At 46.2% G+C, this 25720-nt stretch overlaps 3 protein-coding genes across 6 annotated transcripts in view; all 3 read right to left on the bottom strand.

The window, feature by feature from the left end:
* Nucleotides 1-523: 523 nt before the first annotated feature.
* LOC136966286 (plakophilin-1-like) lies at nucleotides 524-13193 on the bottom strand. Its single transcript, XM_067260794.1, has 14 exons — nucleotides 12813-13193; nucleotides 12291-12406; nucleotides 11328-11704; nucleotides 10974-11106; nucleotides 9433-9558; nucleotides 9085-9166; nucleotides 7475-7637; nucleotides 5892-6009; nucleotides 5418-5594; nucleotides 4638-4808; nucleotides 3164-3317; nucleotides 2766-2952; nucleotides 2380-2464; nucleotides 524-1511 (listed from the first exon to the last, which is right to left on the bottom strand). Exons 1-14 carry the CDS (start codon nucleotides 12994-12996, stop codon nucleotides 1437-1439), a joined length of 2148 nt encoding a protein of 715 aa, XP_067116895.1. The 5' UTR covers nucleotides 12997-13193; the 3' UTR covers nucleotides 524-1436.
* Nucleotides 13194-16507: 3314 nt separating this feature from the next.
* On the bottom strand, nucleotides 16508-22140 carry smpd2b (sphingomyelin phosphodiesterase 2b). Its single transcript, XM_067261521.1, has 11 exons — nucleotides 21963-22140; nucleotides 21312-21410; nucleotides 20498-20594; nucleotides 19991-20067; nucleotides 19264-19357; nucleotides 18997-19086; nucleotides 18467-18549; nucleotides 18217-18349; nucleotides 18026-18130; nucleotides 17057-17231; nucleotides 16508-16884 (listed from the first exon to the last, which is right to left on the bottom strand). The coding sequence occupies exons 2-11, from the start codon at nucleotides 21383-21385 to the stop codon at nucleotides 16508-16510; spliced, it is 1305 nt and encodes a 434-aa protein (XP_067117622.1). The 5' UTR covers nucleotides 21386-21410; nucleotides 21963-22140.
* A 332-nt stretch (nucleotides 22141-22472) lies between these two features.
* Nucleotides 22473-25720, bottom strand: part of LOC136967700 (transcriptional enhancer factor TEF-5-like) — a 30614-nt gene continuing 27366 nt past the window's right edge. For all 4 annotated transcript variants that reach the window (XM_067261716.1, XM_067261795.1, XM_067261636.1 and 1 more), the window contains 3 exons: nucleotides 25477-25620; nucleotides 25042-25194; nucleotides 22473-24825 (listed from right to left, as the gene is read on the bottom strand). In XM_067261716.1, the coding sequence (XP_067117817.1) occupies nucleotides 24712-24825; nucleotides 25042-25194; nucleotides 25477-25620 (411 nt within the window). In that variant the 3' untranslated portion in view covers nucleotides 22473-24711. The remainder of the gene's footprint in view (nucleotides 24826-25041; nucleotides 25195-25476; nucleotides 25621-25720) is intronic.

Genomic DNA, 25720 nt, shown 5'->3' on the forward strand with positions numbered 1-25720 from the left:
CAAGTCACCATCCGATGCATCCTCGATAAAATGGGCGGATAAAGAACATTTCCGTGTATTTTTGGCGTTCTTGGTGACTTGTGTCAGAGCCCATTCTCTGCTTGTGTTCTTTGGATTGGAACCTTACTTGGGCAATGGAAGATGACGTCAAACGAGTTTGCAAGAACTGAAAAAACGTGGGTTGATAAACAGCCAGGTTCTGAATAAAAAGAGAGAACGAGTAACAAAGTGCGCGTCCTGATAGGTTAATAGAACAAAAACAGACCAATCAGGTTAATAGAACAAAGACAGACCAATCAGGTTAATAGAACAAAGACAGACCAATCAGTTTTGTTCGGTAAGGGGGTGGGGACAGTTGACCGCTCCTTGAAATGAGTTTTTGCATGTTTGTAAATAAATAATAGATGTTCTATGTGAGATAACGATAGCTTGTCTTGCTGATAGAAAGCACACTATTAAATCAAATTAAACCAGACTAGTTCCATTTAAAAACAAACTTTAAAAAATTGACTCTGGGCAATGGAACATTTAACATTTTTATTTCCATTTAGTCAGTACATTCAGTGTTATCTTATTCAATACTCCCCCAAAAAACAAAACATGTCATAATGTAGCCTAATATTGAAAGGAGTGCGGTGCATTTGTAAAAAGAATCACCTGGCCGTACAACTAGGATTCATAGTGCATGTAAATACCCTGCCAGTGTTACAAAGTGCAACAGTATCCATCAGTGATGAGTCCATGCATCTCTAAATCTACACACAGCAGAAATGAGTTTATTATGGTAACTGAGTGACATTACACTTGTGAAAGCAGACAGTTAGATCCTTGGTCCTTGTGTGTGTGTGTTGTGTTGTTTGTGATGTATGTGTTGTGTAGGGTGTGTTGTGAGTGTGTGTGTGGTGTAGGTTGTGAGGGTGTAAGTTGTGGTGTGTTGAGTCGGTGTGGTGTAGGTTTTGGTCATTCATTTATTTATGTCTCTGAACGGCAATTGGTTTTGCAATAAGACCAGCATAAAAACAGTTATGTCGGACATTACATACATTACATACATTAAAAATACCATTGAAATACCATACAAAACTATTAAAAACACAACAAAACCACCCACAACATCATCCCCACTTCGTGCTGCCCCCACCCCCCCACATTCAGTAGAGAAGTGGTCCGGTGTCAAGAGTGTTGAGGGGGGCTGTGTTGTGTGTGTGTGTGTGCTGTGAGTGTTGGTGCATGCTGTGTGTGTGTGTTGTGAGTGTGTGTTGTGAGTGTGTGTGCATGCTGTGTGTGTGTGTTGTGAGTGTGTGCTGTGAGTGTGTGTGCTGTGAGTGTGCATGCTGTGTGTGTGTGTGTTGTGAGTGTGTGTGTGTGTGCTGTGAGTGTGTGTGCATGCTGTGTGAGTGTGTGTGTGTTGTGAAGGTGGTGAGCAGGACCAGCTGTTACTGTACCATCTGACTAGACCTGGTGACGGCTGTGGTGACGTCATTCACAAAGGAAGCCTTGGTCATCCCTTGCTGTGGGACAAGTACAGAACCATACTCTAATAAATACATTTATTTAGACTGTATTTAACTTTGTTATATAATAATAATATGCATTTTGATATATATATATATATAGACACACACACACAGAATACTTGAGATGAGAGATGTATATAAATGTACATAAAATCTTCTGCTGGATTATAATGATTCTGCCTGTGGTATCTCTGAGGCATTTCTGTTGTAGCTAAATGACTTCAGTACTTGGCTTGTAGAATGTTTATCATGAAATTCAATTCCAAGGACGGGGGATCGGGTAGAGAAAAAGAAAGCAAACCATAGTAAAAGTATTAGGCTGAACTGGTCTAAACAGGTCTAAACGGGTCTAAAGGGTTTGATCAGATGGACTGATCATGTTGAGTGAACCTGCAACACAAGATTCCTCAGCCTCTGTGTGTTCTTTCTGTGATCGGGCACACTGTCCTGCTTCCTCCTGAACTAGCCCTCCACCCCTCCACCCCAAGTCCTCTGCTCTCGGAAAATATCTATGTGGGGCGTGGCGTAGAGTGAGAGACAGTGGAAAGTACAATCTCACGCACACCCTGCCACACCCTTCTGAAAGAGGTGGAGACAGATACTCATCCACATTACGACATGATAGAAGAGTCAGAGACAGTTACAAATCTACCATTGTGTCTTTTAGCTAATCTTGTCTGTTAGCTATTGTGTCTGTCGTGCCAGTAACTACTGCTAGTCACCAATGGACTGAGGACGATTTTGCTTTCATGGAAACCGAGTGGCCACATTTTGTTTTGAAAATCTTAGCGATTTAAAGATAAATGCTAATCCCTGTCGTCAGACAGTGTGAAGTAGCCTACTGTGATTCAATGGGACTCACCTTTTTGAGGAAACTCTGTATGTCCTTTTCAGACCAGAGGTTGTTAAGAAGCAATGCTGCTGCTTTGCTGGATTTGGGAAAGTACCTTAAAGGAGAAAAAAAACTGTTAAAATAGGCACCTCTTTCAGAAAACATTTACCAGTTGCAAAACAGCCTACACAAAAAAATTGCTGCCAGCTAGCCAAACTAGTAATGTAATAATTTATTCATTTAGAAGATGCTTTTCTCCAAATCTCACAAATACATAACTAATAAGTAGACGAACCGGCCACAAACCTAAGTTTATCTTAAATTACATCCATATCATACACAAACGCTTTAATCTAAAGTGGCGTGGAATTAGTGCGTCTAGAAATCCCAGCGGTCCTCAAGCCCTGCAGCCCTACTTGTTCCTGCTCAGGTCGTTGAGGGAGGCGACCAGGGGTCGGGTGAGGAGGCGCTTGCCCAGGTCGGGCTCCTTCAGGATCAGGGAGTGGGCCGTCTGGCAGGCCACGCCCAGGGTGTCGTCCGACTCTGTCCCCTCCTTGGTCCCAGAGCTGAGGACGCCAGCCAGGTCTGGGAGGGATTGGCGAGCTGCGAGACACCGAACACTCACCATCATTAGCATAGTCATCATCATCATCTTTATCATCATAATTGTCATAGTCATCATCATCATTAACATGGTCATCATCATCACCATCATCATCAAAACAGTGAGAACAGAGAACCGCGGTGCCCTGCGAGGGAGCGGTTCCCCGTCTGGTTCCCCGTCTGGTTCCCCGTCCGGTTCCCCCGTACTCACCGATGGCGGTGTGCAGGCGTGGATTCCGGGCCAGGTTCCCCAGCAGGCTGATGGCTCCGCGCTGGAGGCTGGGTTTGGGCGAGCGCAGCAGAGGGGAGATGACTCTCAGACCGTTCAGCTTCTGGACCACAGTCTGGCTCATGACGTGGGACACCTGCCGATGCACACCACACGCACACGCACACGCACACACGCACACGCCACACAAACACAGGAGAAATTTTCCTTCAATTCTTTTTTCTCCATTTTCCTCTGTATTTGTCTGGCACAGTAGAACATGACTACATCTCAGCTACCAGAAGCAAATACAGCCAACTAGTTTATAAGACCTATATATACATATACCCATCCTCCTGTAGGGTTACACTCCATCCCTGTTCCTGGAGAGATACCCTCCTGTAGGGTTACACTCCATCCCTGTTCCTGGAGATACCCTCCTGTAGGGTTACACTCCAACCCTGCTCCTGGAGAGATACCCTCCTGTAGGGTTACACTCCAACCCCAGTTCAACAAGCATGAATCCGCTTGTCAGCCAGCTAATTATTAGAATCCGGTGTGCTGGATTAAGGTTTGAATGAAAATAAATGAAACATAAAACTGTAATCTCTCCAGGAGCAGGCTTGAACAGCCCTGATCCAGACCTTAACTTCTGACTTCTGAAAGCCTGCCAGGGAGGCATTAAAGGAAGCTTTCCCTGTAGCTGGTGTCCCTGTGTGAGGCCTGTGAAGGTGTGTGGAGCGTGGCCTGGTCTTACTATGCCCTGGCCTGTGAAGGTGTGTGGGGCGTGGCCTGGTCTTACTATGCCCTGGCCTGTGAAGGTGTGTGGGGCGTGGCCTGGTCTTACTATGCCCTGGCCTGTGAAGGTGTGTGGGGCGTGGCCTGGTCTTACTATGCCCTGGCCTGTGAAGGTGTGTGGGGCGTGGCCTGGTCTTACTATGCCCTGGCCTGTGAAGGTGTGTGGGGCGTGGCCTGGTCTTACTATGCCCTGGCCTGTGAAGGTGTGTGGGGCGTGGCCTGGTCTTACTAGGCCCTGGCCTGTGAAGGTGTGTGGGGCGTGGCCTGGTCTTACTATGCCCTGGCCTGTGAAGGTGTGTGGGGCGTGGCCTGGTCTTACTATGCCCTGGCCTGTGAAGGTGTGTGGGGCGTGGCCTGGTCTTACTATGCCCTGGCCTGTGAAGGTGTGTGGGGCGTGGCCTGGTCTTACTATGCCCTGGCCTGTGAAGGTGTGTGGGGCGTGGCCTGGTCTTACTATGCCCTGGCCTGTGAAGGTGTGTGGGGCGTGGCCTAGTCTTACTATGCCCTGGCCTGTGAAGGTGTGTGGGGCGTGGCCTGGTCTTACTATGCCCTGGCCTGTGAAGGTGTGTGGGGCGTGGCCTGGTCTTACTATGCCCTGGCCTGTGAAGGTGTGTGGGGCGTGGCCTGGTCTTACTATGCCCTGGCCTGTGAAGGTGTGTGGGGCGTGGCCTGGTCTTACTATGCCCTGGCCGGAGGTGAGGTTCTGCAGGGCTCCGCAGGATGCCTCCAGGGTGTCGTCCTGCCGGCTGGACTCCAGCAGAGACAGGTACATCTGGAGAGTCTTGGAGTGAAGCAGCCAGCCAGCTCCAGAGGGGCGCTGCTCCTCCAGGACAGGGTAGTCAAAGTGGCTCTGGGGAGAGGGAGAGGGGGGAGGAGTGGAGGGAGAGGTGGGGAGAGGGAGAGGGGGGAGGAGTGGAGGGAGAGGTGGGGAGAGGGGGGAGAAGTGGAGGGAGAGGTGGGGAGAGGGAAGGAGTGGAGGGAGAGGTGGGGAGAGGGAGAGGGGGGAGGAGTGGAGGGAGAGGTGGGGAGAGGGAGAGGGGGAGAAGTGGAGGGAGAGGTGGGGAGAGGGAGAGGGAAGGAGTGGAGGGAGAGAGGGGGAGAGGGAGAGGGAAGGAGTGGAGGGAGAGGGGGGGAGAGGGAGAGGGGGGATGAGCAGGAGAGGGGAGGAGGGAAGCAGGTTAGCAGGAGAGGGGAGGAGGCGTCTTCTCCAGCTAGACAGACTTCGGTGAGATTTGTGGGAGTCTCTGAGTAGGACTGATCTGATCTGGTGTGGACTGTTCTGGTCTGAACCTGTCTAAACAGGATCTGGTCTAAACAGGATCTGGTCTGGACTAGTCTGACCTGGTCTGTCCTAGTCTGGACTCATCTGATCTGGTCTGGACTTATCTGGTCTGGACTTATCTGGTCTGGACTTATCTGGTCTGGATTGGTGTGGTCTGTTCCAGAGAGAGGGCCTCACCTCCTGCTCCAGCTTGTTGCTCTGCTGGCTGAAGCAGCCAATGGGGCTGGTGTCCTCCTGGCAGCTGGCCCTGCAGGGGAGCCTGCCCAGGGCCGTGATCCTGCTGAACAGGGCCGGAGCCTCCCCCTCCAGCTGGAAGGTCAGGTTGTGGAGCACGCACACACAGTTCTCCACAGACTGCAACCACCGGAAACACAACAGCCTTTGTTAGAAGGCCGGTTCTGCAGCTCTCTTACTGCTGGGCATGTTTCCCAGATTAAGCCCAGGATTAAGCGCAGGCTTAGTTAGCGACTAGAGTGCTTCTTCAAAAGGAGTCTCAATAAGACCCATGGGATGGGTGTTATTGATCTCTAGGCTTAATATTTTTCCATACTTTGTAGTCACCGTACTGCGTACCTTTACAAGGTATTAAACTCTTACGATAAAGTAAGTAAATCATCAGACAGACAGACAAACGAGGAACAGGACTGTGACCTTGTCGTCAGGGCGGTCGGCGTCCACGCAGTCCTGGACGTAGCTGAGCAGGGACTCCACCAGGCCGCGGCACTTCCGCATGGCCTGCCTGTTGTTCTGCTTGGCACAGCTCAGGTTCCTGCGGGGAGGTGAGGGGGATCAGGGGAGGTGAGGGGGATCAAGGACCTCCGAAACGTTAATCACATGTGTAACCAGTGTTGGGGGAAGTTACTCAAAAAAGTTATATATTAGTTATTACTTTTATTGTTCAGTAAGAGTAGTGTGATTAAGTTACATTATTACCTTCTGTACAAAGTAATATTATTACTTATTATATTATTTTACTATTACTTTTAATAGTAGCGATTTTTACTTTGTACAAAATTTGCAAGAACGTTTTACACACAGTAGGCTACAGATGCAAAATAGTGTTTCTTTAAAAAAGAACGTTTATTTCAAACAATGTTAAGCATCAAGAAGGCAAAAATTATATTATATTGCCGTGAATAAATTATACTATGTTGGCAGCCACTTGTGGAAACATGTCGCCATCTCTTTTAAAGTTTAGTGGATGTTTTGCTAGCTTCCAACTTTGTTTCTCTGTGGACACTTTCGAGGTGTTTTTTTTAAGTTTAAAGTGCTGCTTTTGGCAGTAGATAGTATTTTGTTTGGGCGCAGTCTGCAGTTCACTTTAATGTTTTTTCCTATATCTTCAATGAAAGCAAAATAGTGTGAATATTTCCACCCCGAAAACGTAACACGGCCGTGATTGCTGTTGTGTTTGCCTGCAGCGTGAATCAAAGGCAAACAGGAGGCTACTGCGCCCAAGAAGTGTAGTTTAGGCTAAGTTACTTAAATAAGTAACTGTAATAATATTACTCAATGCGTTATATTACTTCTTTACTCACTTAAGTAATAATATTAACAACACTGTGTATAACTGGTTAATCACATGTGTAACTGGTTAATCACATGTGTAACTGGTTAATCACATGTATAACTGGTTAATCACATGTATAACTGGTTAATCACATGTGTAACTGGTTAATCACATGTATAACTGGTTAATCACATGTGCTTCAGTTGACCTGCTATATTCAATCACAATCGCTACATCTCTTATTGTTGATCAGCAGTTTCTTTCAGGGCGTGTAGCTCTGAGGAGGCCTGGTACAGAGAGAGCAGTGTGTGTGTGGCCCTGGCAAGTCTGTTCAGCCTGTTCAAACAGCTCTGTGACTGGAAAACACTTTCCAGTCACGGGAGTCAGGTGGCTGAGCGGTGAGGGAATCGGGCTAGTAATCAGAAGGTTGCCAGTTCGAGTCCCGGTCATGCCAACTGACGTTGTGTCCTTGGGCAAGGCACTTCACCCTGCTTGCCTCGGGGGAATGTGTATTTACCCTGTATTTACTGTAAGTCGCTCTGGATAAGAGCGTCTGCTAAATGACTAAATGCAAAATGCAAATGCACTTCTGAACACCCAGATTTACAAGCTCGGAATCTCAAAATCCCTTACAATTAAAACTAGAGAGAGCTCATTGATGTCTTACCCAGCTGTCATTAATGAGTAGCTGGGTAAATGTGTGAGCGCTGCGGGAGGCGGTCACCTGAGGCAGCCGGTGGTATGGTAGAACACCTCGGGGTCCATGATGGTGAGCTGGTCCGCTTGCCCGGTGAACGGCAGCACCACGGTCTCCATGAGGACCGGCAGGGCGCTACCAACCAGCTCCGGCTTTAGCTCGTCAACAGAGGACAGGTTCCACAGCAGGCCTGGACTCAGACACACACACACACATCGTAAACACACACACATCATAAACATACACACACACATCATAAACATGAACATACACAAAAACAATAAACATGGACATACACACACACACACATACAGACCATAAACACAGTGGATCTGTGTTTTAAATGTAGCCTCATCTGATTAATCTTCTCTTTCTTATTCCTCTGTAATGAATCCATTGACGTGAGAAATGTGCTAAATATAAAAGATACAGTATAGTAGTAGGAAAGCTCAGTCGGAATTAAAATAATCAACTTCCTGTTTTCTAATCTTTGTTTGACTTCGTTGATTATTTTAATAAAGGCATAAAGGCACCATGGCAACAGGAAAACTGCCTCTGACTCAACTCATCGTCAGACACCTCAGCGTGTCTGCCTCTACGCTGCCTCTGTCTGCCTCTATGCTGTGGTAACACGCTGCTTTACACATCGTCGCACTTCCTTGGAAGGTGATGACTGTACCTGTGCAGCAGTGTAACACCTGTCATTGTCCATCATGGAAGGTGATGACTGTACCTGTACAGCAGTGTAACACCTGTCATTGTCCATCATGGAAGGTGATGACTATACCTGTACAGCAGTGTAACACCTGTCATTGTCCATCATGGAAGGTGATGACTGTACCTGTACAGCAGTGTAACACCTGTCATTGTCCATCATGGAAGGTGATGACTGTACCTGTACAGCAGTGTAACACCTGTCATTGTCCATCATGGAAGGTGATGACTGTACCTGTGCAGCAGTGTAACACCTGTCATTGTCCATCATGGAAAGTGTTGAGGGTTAACCCTAGCCCAACACCTGTGTAGAGCCCTACACCTGTTATTGTGCCAGCAGCATTGTGGACAAAACCGCAAGATCAATATTGGACGGCTTCCTTTGAACAAATGTGATTCACAGCCATGGAAACACAGGACAATGGAGTAGGCAACGTACACCGATAAGACAACACGCGTGCGTTAGACAGAACAGCCAGGCTCTACCTCGGAGAAGCCCTCAACATCAACCGCATGAACTTTATGTGAGTCCTGCAGGAATTCAACCAACTCAGAGACCAGTGTGCTTGTAGAATCTGCACTGTACATATCCAGCAGAGGCTTTGAAAGTAGAAGTCAGATATTCAGGAGAGTCCTGCAGCATACAAGACTACCACAACCAGACTGCCCAACTCCCTCTGACACAACACCACCACTGCACATGTGCAACAACTGTCTGGTCGAGAAGGAGCAGGACCAAGGAACTCAAGCGTACGTCTACTTGTTACAAATTGCGAAAAACTGGACACTACAACTTGTTTGTCTGTGTACAAGTCTGACAGGCAGTAGCGGGACACAGGACACGTCTGTGTGCTGTGTCCGGGAACAGGGATATTCCAGGGGGATTCATCTGAGAGTGATGTGTTTGTTCCTGTCTGCATTACCTGTGAGGTGTTTCTGCGTCTCTGAGGACGGTGTCTCTCTGAGCACAGCCAGGGCCTCGCTGACTCCCCCGTAGCGCTGGACCTGGGAGGGCACAGCAGGAGAGTTCTGGCTGGGACATTTTAGCTCTCTAAAACGCTCTGTCCCATACAACACGTTCATATATGTCCCCAGCGTACCTAGACTGCAAAAGATCACAACCGAACGAGTGTTTGAGGAAGTCCCAAAATGATCGTTCATAAAAATCCCCCGGCCACAACTTTTCAAAATGTTTGGTAAACCTTGAGGGGGAGATGAAGGGGTTCAGTAACACCTGAGGTTGTGCGGAGAGCAGAGCAGCGATAGCGTACCTCCTCCTTGTTGCTGCTGTCTCTGAAGGCCAGGTTCCTGAGGGCGGCGGAGGCGGTCTGCTGGACCTGCTCATTGGGGCTGCGCAGCAGGGCCACCAGGGGGGCGATGCCCTTCAGCGTCCGCACCTGCACACAGGTAGGGTTATACACCTGCTTCTACACCTGCACACAGCTAGAGTTATACACCTGCACACAGGTAGGGTTATACACCTGCTTCTACACCTGCACACAGCTAGAGTTATACACCTGCTTCTACACCTGCACACAGGTAGAGTTATACACCTGCTTCTACACCTGCACACAGGTAGAGTTATACACCTGCTTCTACACCTGCACACAGGTAGAGTTATACACCTGCTTCTACACCTGCACACAGCTAGAGTTATACACCTGCTTCTACACCTGCACACAGCTAGAGTTATACACCTGCTTCTACACCTGCACACAGCTAGAGTTATACACCTGCTTCTACACCTGCACACAGGTAGAGTTATACACCTGCTTCTACACCTGCACACAGCTAGAGTTATACACCTGCTTCTACACCTGCACACAACTAGAGTTATACACCTGCTTCTACACCTGCACACAGCTAGAGTTATACACCTGCTTCTACACCTGCACACAGCTAGAGTTATACACCTGCTTCTACACCTGCACACAGCTAGAGTTATACACCTGCTTCTACACCTGCACACAGCTAGAGTTATACACCTGCTTCTACACCTGCACACAGCTAGAGTTATACACCTGCACACAGCTAGAGTTATACACCTGCTTCTACACCTGCACACAGGTAGAGTTATACACCTGCTTCTACACCTGCACACAGCTAGAGTTATACACCTGCTTCTACACCTGCACACAGCTAGAGTTATACACCTGCTTCTACACCTGCACACAGCTAGAGTTATACACCTGCTTCTACACCTGCACACAGCTAGAGTTATACACCTGCTTCTACACCTGCACACAGGTAGGGTTATACACCTGCTTCTACACCTGCACACAGGTAGGGTTATACACCTGCTTCTACACCTGCACACAGGTAGGGTTATACACCTGCTTCTACACCTGCACACAGGTCCCCTCTTTTACAGCAGTCAATCTGGTCTTAAAATCCAATCAGCATGATAGAGTGATTTCACCTGGCTAGAACTAGTTCACACTTCCCCTGTGCTGATGACTGACTGAAATAATGTTAGCAGTCATTTTATGCCATTTTGTGTTTGCAAGCTTTGCAAACACAAAATGTATGTCGCTCCCAATACTTTTGGCCACGGCTGTACACCTGCTACTAACCCTCCCCCAGGTAGGTTTAGACACCTTGTTATAGATCTGGACACAGGTAGGCTTATAGATTGGTGGACAAGGTAGGGCTATAGGCGGCTGGATGGATTTATGGATAGATAGATGAATGGATTGATGACTCTATAGATCCAAAGTGAACTAAGCATGCAAACACATCATTCATCATGCCAAACCGTCCCAGTTAGTTAGTAAAAGAGTGTTGGTGTGGCAGGTGCTGTGCTGGTCCAGACCTCCTGCTTGGCCTTGTCCTCTGTGAAGGTGTTGTGCTGGATGAAGGATGCCCCACAGTGCTGGTAGTTCTCATCTCCACTGCACAGGTAGTCCACGGCCTCCTTCATGGTGAGGTCCATCATCTTGATGTCTCTGAGAACAGGAAGCAGGTCCCAGGATATGCACACAACTGAGCACTACACACACACACACACATACACTCACAAGCAAACACACACAGGCAAAACCAACCCAGCACAAACACACACGTATACACACACCCACACCACACCTGCATACACATATGTAAAAAGACACATTTTAGCCATAACTAAAAACCATCACATCATATTCAGTCCATTCATTTCACTCACCGTGCATCCTTGCTCTTAGCTCCAGAAGTCTTGGTCTCCACCACAGAATGTTTGGACAGGACTCTCTCCACAGGCTTCTGACTGGAGACCGGCTGCCGGTTCACCTTGATCAGGCCCCCGCCCTCCACCGCCCACACATCCACCAGGCGAGAGTTCCTGTTGGTGGCCACCAGAGTGGATCTCTTCTGGTCCAGGTAGGTGGAGGAGCGGTTGACCCGAGCCTGCTGGCTGGCTGCTGGGCGCTTGGCCCGGGGGAACCGCCCTAGGTCTGGCTCACTGCGGCTGCTGTTGGTCTTGCCCATTGTGAGAGGTTGGGGGGAGGTCAGAGTGCCCTCCCATTGGCTGCTGGTGCGGGCAAGCTTCCGTGTGCACGAGCCCTGCAAGGAGAGGGTGGAGCTTCGTTGTGATGTCACAAGGAAGGCTAACTGACGGCAAACTTTCACAGCAAAAAAATCAAAAGTTTAAATATGAAACGTCGAGTTTGAGAGAGAGAGACTTTGATGATTCATGATGAGGTCATGTTTAGGTCCTGTTCAGGATTTACAGAGTTTAAAAGATATTTGTATTTTGAATATGGTCAACGAGGAGCGTGGAGGGGAGTAAAGAGAAACAAATCCAGAGAGGTTTGTGTCCGTGCGCGTGTGTGCGTGCGTATCTCCACGTCAGGAAGTTTTCCTATCCAGCCCTTAGGAGGGGCACCAGACAAAACACATAATTCTTGTTTACTGTCACTGGCCTGTAATCACCACCAGACTTCGACTAAGGTCAAACACACAGTCAAAACTAATCATAGCTCTGGGACGCTCTAAATATGACCCTGCTCCAAATAATAAACAGTAGGCCTATTTTACAGCGGTAGGAACCTCGGTTAGCCTGTTAGCAAGTACCAATAGCAAGTGCAATGGTGTAACTCATGGGAGAAAAGTTATTACAATTTATAATAGGCTAGTATTAACTACGTACCGTTTTTGAGACGCCGTTTGCAGAAAAGGTGGGTGGGAAATTGTAATTTCCATTGAGCGTGTCCGGCAGTGATTTGAAGGACTTGGTGAAGAGGCCTGTATAGTTATATATAGGACCTGGGAGAATGAATGGAGAAGGTTTTTGAAAATTCAATCTTTAGGATTTCCAGTGGTGTCCGTTTCTTTAAACAGTTTGAACAATTTTAGTTTACATGTTTAAAATGAATTGCAAATAAACTACAATCAATTTATCTAACAATCACCACGCAAAAACTTCAGGCTATGAAAAGTTTGAAAGAAGTGCTGAGTTAGACATTATTGGTAATTCAAGAGCCTATTCCTTTGTGCTAACGTTCGTCAAAAAGACAACAAAATCCAATGACATGGATATGACATGTAAAATCCAATATGACATTTTACATGTCATAAGCAAATTTACATGCAATTTTTTATTGTAAACTGTATGATAAAGTTAGTCCGTTAAACTGCTAGAAAAACTATCCTGTTCTTTTTAAAATCTTACTCGCAGGAGAAATTGATCCCGAGGAACTTTTGATGACGTTTCTCGACTTTGTTCTCTTGATGGTTTGAACTTGATCGAGGACGCGCTGCCGGCCGGAACCGAATTGATTACTTGACGGTAAGGCCAGCGACGTTTCCTCTCGGTCCCCAAGAGCGAGGACGGACTTCAGTGGAGCTAGCATCATGGTTGGATCTTTCTTCTCTGCAGTGTACGCATCCGAAGCGGTAGCCTTCAACCGGGATACTGAGGCGTTTAGTGAACCAAATGCACCTTACCCTGCCCTGAGCGATTAAACCACGCCTATTGTGAGTGAGTGTGTGGCACTTTCTTACAACAACCTGGTGACATGCATAGAGCAGGATAGGCTTCTTGTGTTCTCAGCGTGGGAAACACTTTTCCTATAATTTAAATTGATTAATGACATAGTTTAAATTAGGTTGATAGACATAGTTAACTCTGATCTGGACTGTCCTTTACAGGGCTGCCAACTTTTCCAAAAACCTTGGCGTGAGATTTGGTAGTACAACGTTAGCTTGGCTACTTGTTTGGCGTTGCCTTTTCAGCGTGAGATATACAATGTGTGGCGTGAGAAATGGTTGAAATGCGTGTGTCACACGGCGAAACTGTGAGAGTTGGCAGCTCTGCCTTTATTTATGAACCCTAAATCACCTTGATAATGATCTTGAGAAAAGACCACTACCGCCACAATAATGACATTTCAATGAGGAATATAGACTACCACTGTCTGACTAGCAGATAGCAGGCTGGAAGGTAGCCAAATTGGTGCTGGGCCAGATTATTCATCATTCCTGGTAGAATTACGGTCTGAGCAGAGACACACCCGTAACCCCGAGGTATGGCGCCGAGGGTGATCCAGACCCGCCATCTACTTTGTCAGGCTAATTTCACCAAACAGTTGACTGCCTAAATAATCCGTTGTTGAGACATGTTCTCTGTGGTTGCCAGGTTGGCTGTACGTAGGCCAATTTGAGGCTAAAATAGACATCCTCATAAGTTGTCGACGTAGACCTTCTCATACATTTACGAAAGGCTACTTTATGTATATTTGTAAACAATAATATCTCACAAGTGTTATAAACAAGAAACGGTTTCTAAGTTGTAACATAGTTGAGACGTATTTATATCAACTGGATTCATATCAACTGGATGCAACGCTGCCCTCTAGTGGTGAAAGTCATAATGAGGACACTGATGTTGTAGGCCCACACTACAGCATCACTACTGAATTTGCCTAGTTTGACCTCTAAGCATGCAGACAAACTAAATTTGATTCTTCTACTTATCAACTGAACTCTCATTAAATCATTAAATTAAACAACAAATCACAAAAGCAAAATACTGCACCATAACCTACATTCTTTATTATTGCCTTAACATCATTCGATTGTCAACAGGAACGAAAACATTTTATTTTATTTTAAGAAATTGGACATATGTGAAGTGTTACTGACCTTGATATGGTGAATTTGGGTAATATGGGACATTTTTGCATGCATTTTCTCATGGGAAGTTCTTTGATTGACAGTTGCCCCTTTCTGTGACACCACACTAATCAAAGTTTCTGATTTCAGTCATATAACATCCATGCCAAACCTAGAGTAAAAGTTCTGTAGACTAGACATTATCATAGCAGGAAAAAACACACACTGGAGTTTAGGTGTCCCACATTACACAATGTCCCAGATTACCCGAATAACCCTATATAGCTTAGGCTGTCAAGTTATGATTCATAGACGGTTGTGTTTTAGCATAGTGCTACATTCATTTTGAACTACAATTGTGAGGATTTATGCCCGAGTAGAAGTAACATGAAATGAAAATCAGTGAATCATTCAGAAGTGGATTCAGAGGTTGGTAGACTGCGTGTGTCATGGACAATGCCCATCTCTCAGCATAGAAAGCTTTTAAAAAGCAAAACATGTTATCGTCCAAAACACGGACTTAAAAGGTGTTTTTCTAACGTACGTTTGTACAGCACAGTATGGTGAGGACGTATTTGCCGCAACACTGTATTATATTCACTGATTTAATCAACAATCATTTAATTTAATCTAATAAATCATCGCTATGTACGTTCACTAAAGTGCTTCCCGTGTCCTTTCAACACTTCCACTGTAGCCTCAGTCTGGACGCCTGATTGTTCCCATGACAACCCCCTGGAATCCCCCCCAGCTCTAACCTCTGTGGGGTCAAAGCTGTGGGGTGCACCTGCTCCTGGCTGTCTGGTCCTCAGGAACAGGTCTGATCAGATAGAACAGTCTGGGTTCTAAGATGACGAGGACACTACCTTTGTTTAACAAATGGAGTCTACTACTCAAGTCAGCCAGTCAGCCAGTCAGCCAGGTGTTCAACCAGAAAGCCAGCCAGTCAGCCAGCAAGTCAGTCAGCCAGTCCGGTGTTCAACCAGTCAAGTCAGTCTAACACTCAAGTCAGCCAGCCAGCCAGTCAGCCAGCCAGCCATTAAGCCAGCCAGCCATTAAGCCAGCCAGCCAGCCATTAAGCCAGCCAGCAAGCCATTAAGCCAGCCATTAAGCCAGCCAGCCAGCCAGCCATTAAGCCAGCCAGTCAGCCAGCCAGCCAAGCCCTGGAGCTGCAGGACTGGTATGGCTCAGAACAACAGAAACTCATGAGAGTTCAATGATCTTACTGCACTTTGACCTTCAGCACCTTAAAATGAGTACATTTCCTCCTCTCACACAAAAATGTGGGAATTCAAACTGGCATCCAGCTGTCTTCACAGTCAAAGACATTCTAAACGAGAGGAACACAGGATATGATGGATATGATTGGTTCGCACCAAGACTGTAAGAAGCTGGTGGAGGAATGCAATAGGAACTTATTATCTACAGCCTGTTATCATTATAAGGCTGAACTGTAAAAAAAAAAAACTAGCTTAGAGTATAAAACTAGCTTAAACATAAAAACATTTTAAGATTGCAATAGGGTTAGATTTAGGGTTAGGGCTAACCCTATCTTACTGTGTCAGCTCGCAGCCCACAGTTTACATGTTAGGAGGTTATGTGTTGTGTTGGAAGGGAAATATGAGAAAGTGCAGTTACATCCAAAGATTAGCTAGTAGAATAAATGGGTGCATAGAGGTAAACTACACTGCAGTGCCACACAGTAGCCTGTAGAGAGCACTGTTTCAGGAAACGCCCTCCACACTTCCCTGGAGCGTTCCTTCAGTCAAAGAGCACACAATGAACAGCAGGGGAGTGGGGTCTCCCAGCAGAGCCCTGACCGGGGCAGGGGACCCACCTTCATCCTGGGTCCTGCCGATCAGTTCACATCTTCTGGTGTGGACCTGAGACACCTGCCTCCTCCTCCACCAACTCCTCCTCCACCTTTTCTCCTCACCCTCCACCTCCTCTTCCATCCCTAGCTGCTGCTCTGCCTCCAGCTCTCCTATCCCTCCGGGGAGGGGGGGCTCAACCACCTCCTCCTCCTCTACCTCCCACTCCTCCTACCTCCACCTCCCACTCCTTCTACCTCCACCTCCCACTCCTTCTACCTCCACCTCCCACTCCTTCTACCTCCGCCTCCTGCCTCTACCTCCCACTCCTTCTACCTCCACCTTCTACCTCCACCTCCCACTCCTCATACCTCCACCTCCCACTCCTTCTACCTCCACCTCCTCCTCCTACCTCCACCTCCTCCCATTCCTCCTCCTCTACCTACTCCTCCGCCTCCAGGGGCGGCCTCTTCATGGCCACCCCCCTCAGCCTCTCCTGCAGGCTTCCCACGGCCAGCCTCATGTGGTCCTCGGCCCCCTGCAGGGCCTTCAGCTCCGTGGTGTAGAAGAGGTAGAGCATGCTGGTGACCAGCAGGGAGGCCAGGCCCAGCGCCCCCAGCAGGTAGAAGGAGGCGCTGGGGAAGGGCTGAGGGCCGCCCAGCCAGGGCACGGCGGCCATCACCACCTCCAGGAGCAGCAGAGCCACGCCCATCATCCCCGTACGAGCTGCCGTGTAGCGCCGCCTCTCAGCGCAGTGCAGCCCCACCTTCACCTCTGTACGGGCCTCTGTCACCAGGTCCACCAGCTCCGCCACGCGCCCTGGGGGGTGGGGTAGAGAGAAGGTGAAGGGGACGACGACAGGAGTTGGGGGTGGGGGTGAGAGAGAAGGTGGGGGGTGACAGGGGTTAGGGTTAGACTATTTGAAGGTGCTTCTATGCATCACATTCATGACTGACGGAGGGCTGTGGAGGCCCCGGAGGGGGCTGAGTACCTGCAGCACAGTCTGGCCCAGACCCCCCGTCCTCCCCCCCCGCCTGGGGGCCACTGGGTCCCAGCCTCAGCGCCACGCTCAGGGCCTCGTGGTCGGAGTAGGGGTGGGGCTGGTCCGGGACCGAGCCCTGGGTGGTGGACATGGACTCACACTGGAGCTCCACCCTGGACGAACCCTGAAACACAACAACACAGTGAGGAGTCACAACGCGTACAGTGTCACGACGCGTACAGTCACGACGCATACAGTGTCACGACGCGTACAGTCATGACGCGTACAGTGTCAGGACGCGTACAGTGTCACGACGCGTACAGTGTCACGACGCGTACAGTGTCAGGACGCATACAGTGTCAGGACGTGTACAGTGTCAGGACGTGTACAGAGTAAATGTGAACACATGAAAATGTAAATCTATATATATACACACAAAGATAGGTAACATTTATATATTTAGTGTCTCATTTAATTAGTAATTTAAACATTTTGTATGTCAATTACGCATTAAATTATACAATTATCATTTATTTAATCTTTGTATTATATAATTGTTTATTTATTCAAGTATTTAACCATTCAATTATTTAATTGTTTATGTAATTATTTAGTTTGTTTTGGCCCCTATAATCCTCCATATAAGCCAATATTAGAATAACAGGTCTAAAAAGAGTTCCTGAGTTAAGAGTTTGTAGTCACTACTGTAACTACAAACAGCTGCCAAAAAATGCTAGAATATATCTGTTAGGGGAAAACATTTATTAATATTCTAATATATGTTAGGGAAAACATGTACTCATATTCTAATATCTGTTAGGGGAAAAGATTCCCACCCCTAATATTTGTACATAAAATTCTGTCAGTCCGTTTCATGTCTTGATGGTCTGAAAACAACATGACTGGAAACTGTATAACATGATACCGACCATGACAACAGTAGCCCTGCTTCCTGTCTAGGGCAGGTGTGTGGCTCACCTTGATAAGGATGTAGTCTATGCGTATGCCCTTCTCAAAGGGCACCAGATCCTTCTTGTTGATGAAGCAGTTGTCGGCTATCAGGGTGATTCCATCCTCACACCCCTGCAAAACAAGAAGTGATGAAGACAATTGCACCCCTGCAAACATCAGCCCCCCCTCCCAGATGTGAGCGCTGGGGTAAGTCTCACGTCGAACACGTCTGTCTCGGTGTAGCAGTCCCTCAGGCCGGTGGAGGCCATCAGCAGTCTGGTGCCCAGGTCCTGGGGGTGCATGTTCAGGTCCCCCCCCAGGACCACCACATCCGCTCCGCTGGACGTGTGTCTGGAACAACCACACCCCCGTCTCAGCATTAACACACAGTATGCAGCTCAAACTATTTACCTAGTTTAGTGACTGTCTGTCTGTCCATCAGAGACTTCTTCCTTCTTGCAGACATACCTGATGAAGTGCTGCAGCTCCCAGGCCTGGACCACTCTGTGAGGGAGGTAGGTGTCCCTCTCCCTGCTGTACTCTGCATGGAGCTACACACAACACACACTCGGATTACAGCTGGTAGGAGAGGAGGAGGAAAAGAGAGGATAAGAGGAGAGGAGAGGTGGGTAAAGGGGTGGGGAGGTTAGAGAGGGGAGAGGTGAGGTGAGGAGACATGGTGAGGGGTGAGGACAGGAGAGGAGGAGAGGGGAGAGGATGGGAGGAGAGAGGAGGAGAGGAGAGGTGGGTAAAGGGGTGAGGAGGTTAGAGAGGGGAGAGGTGAGGTGAGGAGACATGGTGAGGGGTGAGGACAGGAGAGGAGGAGAGGATGGGAGGAGAGAGGAGGAGAGGTGGGTAAAGGGGTGGGGAGGTTAGGGAGGAGAGATTAGAGAGGGGAGAGGTGAGGAGACATGGTGAGGGGTGAGGACAGGAGAGGAGGAGAGGGGAGAGGATGGGAGGAGAGAGGAGAGAGGAGGAGAGGGAAAAATAGGACTTACATGTGTGAGATAAACATGTGCTTTCAGTCTGCCTATCTCTAAAATGACCATGCCAACAGCTTTCCCACCAAACCAGTCTCCTTGGTGGACCTGTAGTTGGTGTGAGTCACAAACAGGTGGGGTAAACCTCAAATCATGACTCACGGGATAATAACACGATACAGAGAACAGCACAGGGTAAGACTGGAGAAGCTCACATTAACGTTTTTCAACACATAAATCACCCGTCCCAGACTGAGAGCTCCGTGTTGGGTCCTTTTGACTCACCATGTAAGGGTAACCATTTAAGGAGTAGCAGTACAGAAAGGCATCGTTGATTCTGTGTTTGGAGAAGGTGGCCAGTCCACTTCCTATGACACCACTGGAAGACAAATGATCAACATGGGGTCATGAAACCCAAAAGAACACTGTCAAGCAAAACATAAGTAGAATCTATAGAAGAGTAGAATCTAAATGCAGTCGAATGTGTACAATCTAAGTAGAACCTTGGAAATGTAATGCTGTGAAGCGGGTAAGGGCAAGAGTATTGTAGCTGTCTGTGGGCATCTTCTGCTATACCACACTACTTTGTATTTTTTTATAGTCGTCTTTTCGGACATGGTTGACGAAGAAAAGAAAACGGTTTGCTCCCAGTGATTTGTGCGAATAAACACAAATGAACGCGAAAATGTGCTTCATTCACGCGAACAATTTGCTTCGCGTTTGGTGTGAACACAGCATAAGTAGAATGTAAAGTAAAATCTAAATACAGTATAATCTGTGCATAATCTAAGTAGAATCTAAGAAAGTAAAGCTCTGTCAGTCTAACACGTGGCTTTTGCAGAACACTCTTTTATGATTTTGTGAGGGGATTAGAACAAGGTGAGGGGGAACTAAACTTTGATTAATCCCAAACTTGTGCCCCGGTAAGGAGGTCAGGGAAGTATTAAGAGAAGCTTGGGAAAATTCCTCTGTGTCTGGGAAAAACACACAGACACCCACAAAACTAACTTACCTTTTGAAGTAATGAGAGTGAGGGTGGCTACAGGCAAGCTTATTTTTCAAGAAGAGGTAGTCTTTTTCACTCCATACCTGAGTGGAAAGAATTAAGACACAGCTGAACACAAAACACATATTAGTGAATCCATTTAGAATACATCTGTGGTGAACTGATACTTGAAAGATAAGGAAGGAGATTTTAAGGCCTTGGCTGTATGCCCAAACAGCGATGACAGCTGGGAGACTGAGAGAATGGAGGTGTCTTTAAGCAACATACCAACATATCACTTGAACTGATGGGTATGAACAGGTTTGTGAGTGTGTGTGTCTGTGTGAGTGTGTATGTATGTGAGTGTGTGTTTGTCTGTGTATGTGTGTGTGTGTGAGATAGAGAGACAGAGATATAGCCTGACAGAGAGAGTGCAAATATTTAGAGGTACTGAGTGTTCACAAAAAGGAGAAAGATAAATAGTGTGTGTGTGTGTGCGCGCACACACAAGTGTGTGTGTGTGTGTTAGCCAACCTCCTGCAGCAAGACGATATCATACCCCTCCCTGCTCAGCAGTTCCGCAACCATAGCATAGCGCTGAGAACAGTGTTTGCTGAGGTAACGGATGCCCCTAAGAAGACGAACAAAGTAGACAGCATGAACAACTGCAGTGTGGGCTTGGGCCCCCTGCACTGTGGGCAGTCCAGATGTATCTGTACCCAGATCACTGGTTAGTCTGTATTTGGTGGCACGATCAATATTATTTCTTGTCATTATGTGCCTTTTTTCAATTTCCTGGCTAACATGCTCGTCTGCGATGCTACCATGTACCAAGTTTTAAAGAATGTTTCCAAAGTTAAAAAAAATATTTTTAAAAAAATAATTCTAATCAAAAGTTTCTAAAGGTTGAAAAAAAATGTGGGGGGCAGGTTTTTAATAAATATTTTTGAATGGTTGAAAATATTAAAACGTTTGAGGACTCTATACTCTACTGTACTCTGTTCTGCTTTACTCTGTTTTATGGTTCTCTGTTCTCCCCTCCCCTCTTCCTTTCACTGTATGAAGCGTGACACTAAGTAGTTATAATGGCTTTTTATTTAAGTATATGTCAGAGCACACACCTCACCTCTTTACTTTAACTTGAGTGAAAAAGTGGTCGGTACTTCAAATTTTACCAGTTTATTTTTTAAACATGAGTACTTCTACTTGAGTGAAGGGTGTGTTTTGCCTTCTCTGGTAATACTTAAGATAATACTTCAGAGTAGCTACTCAGTAACGTCAGAATACTTAGCATCCTTATTTTACTCAGAAAGGTAATAATACTTACGAGGACCATCACAGTACTCACCAGCAGTTGAGAGAGAACACTCTCAACCTGAGCGGATCTATCGCTGCCATCGGAGCACTCGGGTCAGCAGTCATAGTGAACTACCACAGAGCTTGGTTCCTGGAGAGAACACAAAACTGACGACGTCAGTCAGAAAAGAAAGACACGATAATAAACACTTACGATGCACATGAATGACCTCTGATACATTATTCTAGTAGATTTTACAGTCACCTTTAATTGTGCTACACGGTGCAAAATGAAGAATGCCAGACAAGCATTATTTTTTGTAAAACTTTACATAGAGCTTCATAATTCGACGTAAACAGGACTTGAAACACCGAATTCACAGTAGATTCACATTGTCAAAATGTATTATAACACTGTGCTGAAGAAAGAAATCGTTTCCAAAGTTAGATGAGATGCCCAGAGTGCAGTGTGTGAACTACAGTCATTACTGGGCCTGATGACGATTCTCTGAAGTTCTAGATAGGCAGCTAAAACGTACTGTACTTGTTCTATATTTCTGAGTTGTGACATAATATTTCTGACATAACCTGTCACGGCCTCGTTGACCAATATCACCAACTCATGTTCTTTCGCCAGTAAAAGTGACAGATTGCTTTTTATTTCAATGGCTAGCTAGCTAATATTTCAACTGAATGAACTTACCGGTTGATGATAGCTGGTTCGCAGTGCGGTGCGACGGTGGAGTGACTTCTGCAATGTCAACAGACACCGACTGATCGACCACACCGTGACAGTTCAAACTGATCACACACAACCAGAGACATATAGAAGTAACTAGCTACCATTGGCTAAAATTACGAACATAACTAAGAAGGAGCCAAATGTGGTAACTGACCAGCTAAATGTATACAGTAGCTAGCTAGCTACTATCTGGTTGAAAACAAGCCTTCAAAATAAAAGTACCCTGCTGGCTGACTCCTCTGGACTCTGGACTGGATAAATTACGTTAAAACAACTGAACTTGGGAACATCGTTAACATTTATGATAAACACTAAGACTATAAGTTATCCTTGAGTCGTTGCAGAATCATAAAGAGCAAGTCCTTTACAGTGTTGCGGTCTCAATTGAAAACATGAAAAACTACTTAGTCTAGTTTGGAATCTTCCCATCATTACAGCAATGTGTTTTTAGCAATGCAATAAGACTCAGACTGACTAAATAAAACAAACATATTTAATAGATTTTCTGGGGAAAATTTCCCTAAAGGCACCATGCGTCTTTTATTGTTAGGATACACATTTTGATTTGATTATATAACCCCTTTACTCTGAAGATAACAGATAATACAAAAAGGCAATGCACAATGGTAACTAAGGCCTCAAGAACCCCCCTTCAACCAAAAACTTGCCAACACCGTTTTGATTATGATACAGAAGATCTCACCAATGTCAACACAAACACACATTTTCAATGGGTGCATATGGCGTCCACTGAAAGTCCAAAACAACAAATAAAAACAATATTAATCATGATTATGGTAATAAAAAACAAGATACTGTAAAAAAAAAGAGACAAACATCTGAGAAATCTGCTAGTAAATGTTTAGCAGTTGTTTAGCATGACATTCAAGGCCAGGTATGAGCCCACCTCAGGGTCTGATACATGATAAGTGTGAGACCGACAGGTTCAAAGTAGATAAGACTGTCTCCCTCTCTCTCTCTCTCTCTCTCTCTCTCTCTCTGTCTCCCTCTCTCTTTCTCTCCCTCTCTCTGTCTCCCCCTCTCTCTGTCTCCCTCCCTCTCTCTCTGTGTCCCTCTCTCTCGCTGTCCCTCCTCTCTCTCTCTCTCTCTCTCTCTCTCTCTCTCTCTCTCTCTCTGTCTCTCTCTCTACAGTGGATCCAAGAGCTGGCAGTTCATCTAGTTGTATAGTTCTATTGCCAGTTATCTGTCATTACGTGTCAGTATATAGTCGCAACACAACCATTGCAATGGTAAAAGACAAACATCACCCATAGCCCAGACCTTCCCATCTCTCGTGTGTTCAAACCCTATAAATAACAATCAATGGTCACACTCACCCCCAGCACCAGAGAAAACAGCTGATCGTTAAAAAAAAACACAACAGCTGTTTTTTTTTCTCTCTTCCCCCAATGGTAAAAATATCTTCAGGGGGATAGGAATATTGTTTAGTTTGATGCACACGGACAACCATATGTACATTAAGATATTCTAAATTCATCCAGTATCATTGTTTAAAGATGTCAAATTGATCTGGAAGTTCACAGGAAAACATACAAAGTCTGTATAAACATGTAAATAACATGCAGTCTTTCCCTCCTCCTTGTTGCAGAGGGGAAACACTGTTGCTTTCTGACTGCTGGAATCTCGGTGCTGAGTTCAAGTTGATCACAAACATAAACAAGAGCGCAACATACTCCTATGTAACACACATCACTAGCATTCACAGCACATAAACTGTTCATTTCGATCAGGCTACATATAACTCAGAAACTCAAGAAAATAAACACTTGTCTGTACCCTTTCTTGATCCTTTAGTGCACTTAGGCACTTGTTTTGTTGTTTAGGCCCCTGAAAACAACAGGGATCGAGAGAGAAGGGAACACGCCAGGATACCGGACCCGTCAGACGGATAGTGGGTCCTCTGATCTAGTCTAGACTTAGAAACTCTTGGTACACTTGGACCATAGACAAACGTGTAACCTTTCATTTTTTGATCAAATAAGAAAACCTAACAGCTGTAAGGTTTTCCACAGTCTGCCGGGATGAATCTGATGCTTCAAAATTATACATTTGAGGGGTAAAATGCATAGTTAGGTCAAGTTTACAATTGCTTGGTGAATTCCTTTTCTCTCCAGCATCTCTCTGCTTTTCTCAAGAGGTAGTCACAATAAGGCAATCGAAAGTGGCAGACTGAAGTGCTTGTCTTTGGAGAAAGGCACTTGTCATATCTATCGATCAATCGATCAACCGATCTATCTATCGATCTATCTAGCACACCGTTTTGTTGGACTGCTCTACAATTCTTCAGTTTGTTTTTCTTTGTTTATTCTCGTTCGTGGTCCTTGTTTCCGCACGGTTCCAATCTGTATAAATACACAGCTCCTAGTCCTCTGTGTTCCCTTGCAAAATACTCTTTTAACCATAAACACATTCTCAGTCCCTCTGTGAATATGTTTCTATATACATTTATTATCGTCACCGAGGTCAACCACCCCCTCTGAGCACGTTTATATAAACTAGTAAGAAGCAGGCTTTTCATCCAAAAATAATAATATCTTTTCACTGTTTGTTGAGACTCCATTTTCTTGCTCTGAGTGGATGTATGCAAAGGAGCCGGGGATGTTTAAGTGTCTCTCGGACAACTGAGTGGGAAGAGGAGAGGTGGTGTCATGTAGGTTCCTGTCAGCCTTCTCCTTCCCTGAAGAGCTTGTTAGTCTTTGACAAGTCTGTAAACGTGATACTGAGCTCCGTGTTCGCTCGTCGAGACCTCGAACACAAACGCTATGCAGAGCAAGGTCTCCTGGGTATCCCTGTTAGTCACCACCTGCAGAAGCAACACAGCGCAAACTAAATGTCAGCATGCGAACAAATCTACCTGGTAAAAACACTGCATGAGAATGTGACAAGACATACGACTTAATGGAGTTTTTATCCACATGAAACCACCAAAATAACCGTTATATTTTGTCTATTTTGTGTTGTGCATTTGTGGCAAACAAATGTGTTATTTTGTGCTGCAGTGCAGTGTTCTGCCGTGTACCTGCAGGATGGTGAAGTTCTCCAGAACACTGTTCATCATGTACTTCTCCGGAAGGTGTTTGAGCTTGTGGATGAAGTTGATCATGTACTCACACATGGGGGAGCGATGGATCCTAAACACACACTTCCCCCCTTCCACCCTGGGGTACTCCGTCTGAAACACACACTCAGTTCAGCCAAGCGGAAAAAGAGTCCTCTCATTTAAATACATCAATTGAGAGATACTCTCTCTAATATTTTCATTATATTCATATTCGAAGTGTAGTTAATATAGACCGTATTCATATACTTGACAACTTTAATATATGTAAGTATGGTTTATATTCATAAATACACTTTCCAAAGATACTATAAGTATAATATGTTTTCGCCATTTAATTTATTTCCGCCAAAATGAGATCCCGCCCCCTGGTGACAGCAGAAAGGACAGGCTCACCTCCACCTTCTCCACCACCTGCTTGCCGAAGGAGCAGACCTTGGTGGACACGGTGATGCTGCTGTTCTCAGAGCTGCTGTACTGGCTGCTCACGCCGTAGAATGACCCTGGGCCATCCTGCATGCCACTGCTGTTCAGGTCCGCCTGCACACACACACACATACACACACACACACACACACACACACACTTAGAAAGGCAAGGTACTAGTCCCCAGCAGGCCTCAGCATGTTGACAACCACAC

Source organism: Osmerus mordax, chromosome 1 (assembly GCF_038355195.1).
Source record: "Osmerus mordax isolate fOsmMor3 chromosome 1, fOsmMor3.pri, whole genome shotgun sequence".
Taxonomy (NCBI): Eukaryota; Metazoa; Chordata; class Actinopteri; order Osmeriformes; family Osmeridae; genus Osmerus; species Osmerus mordax.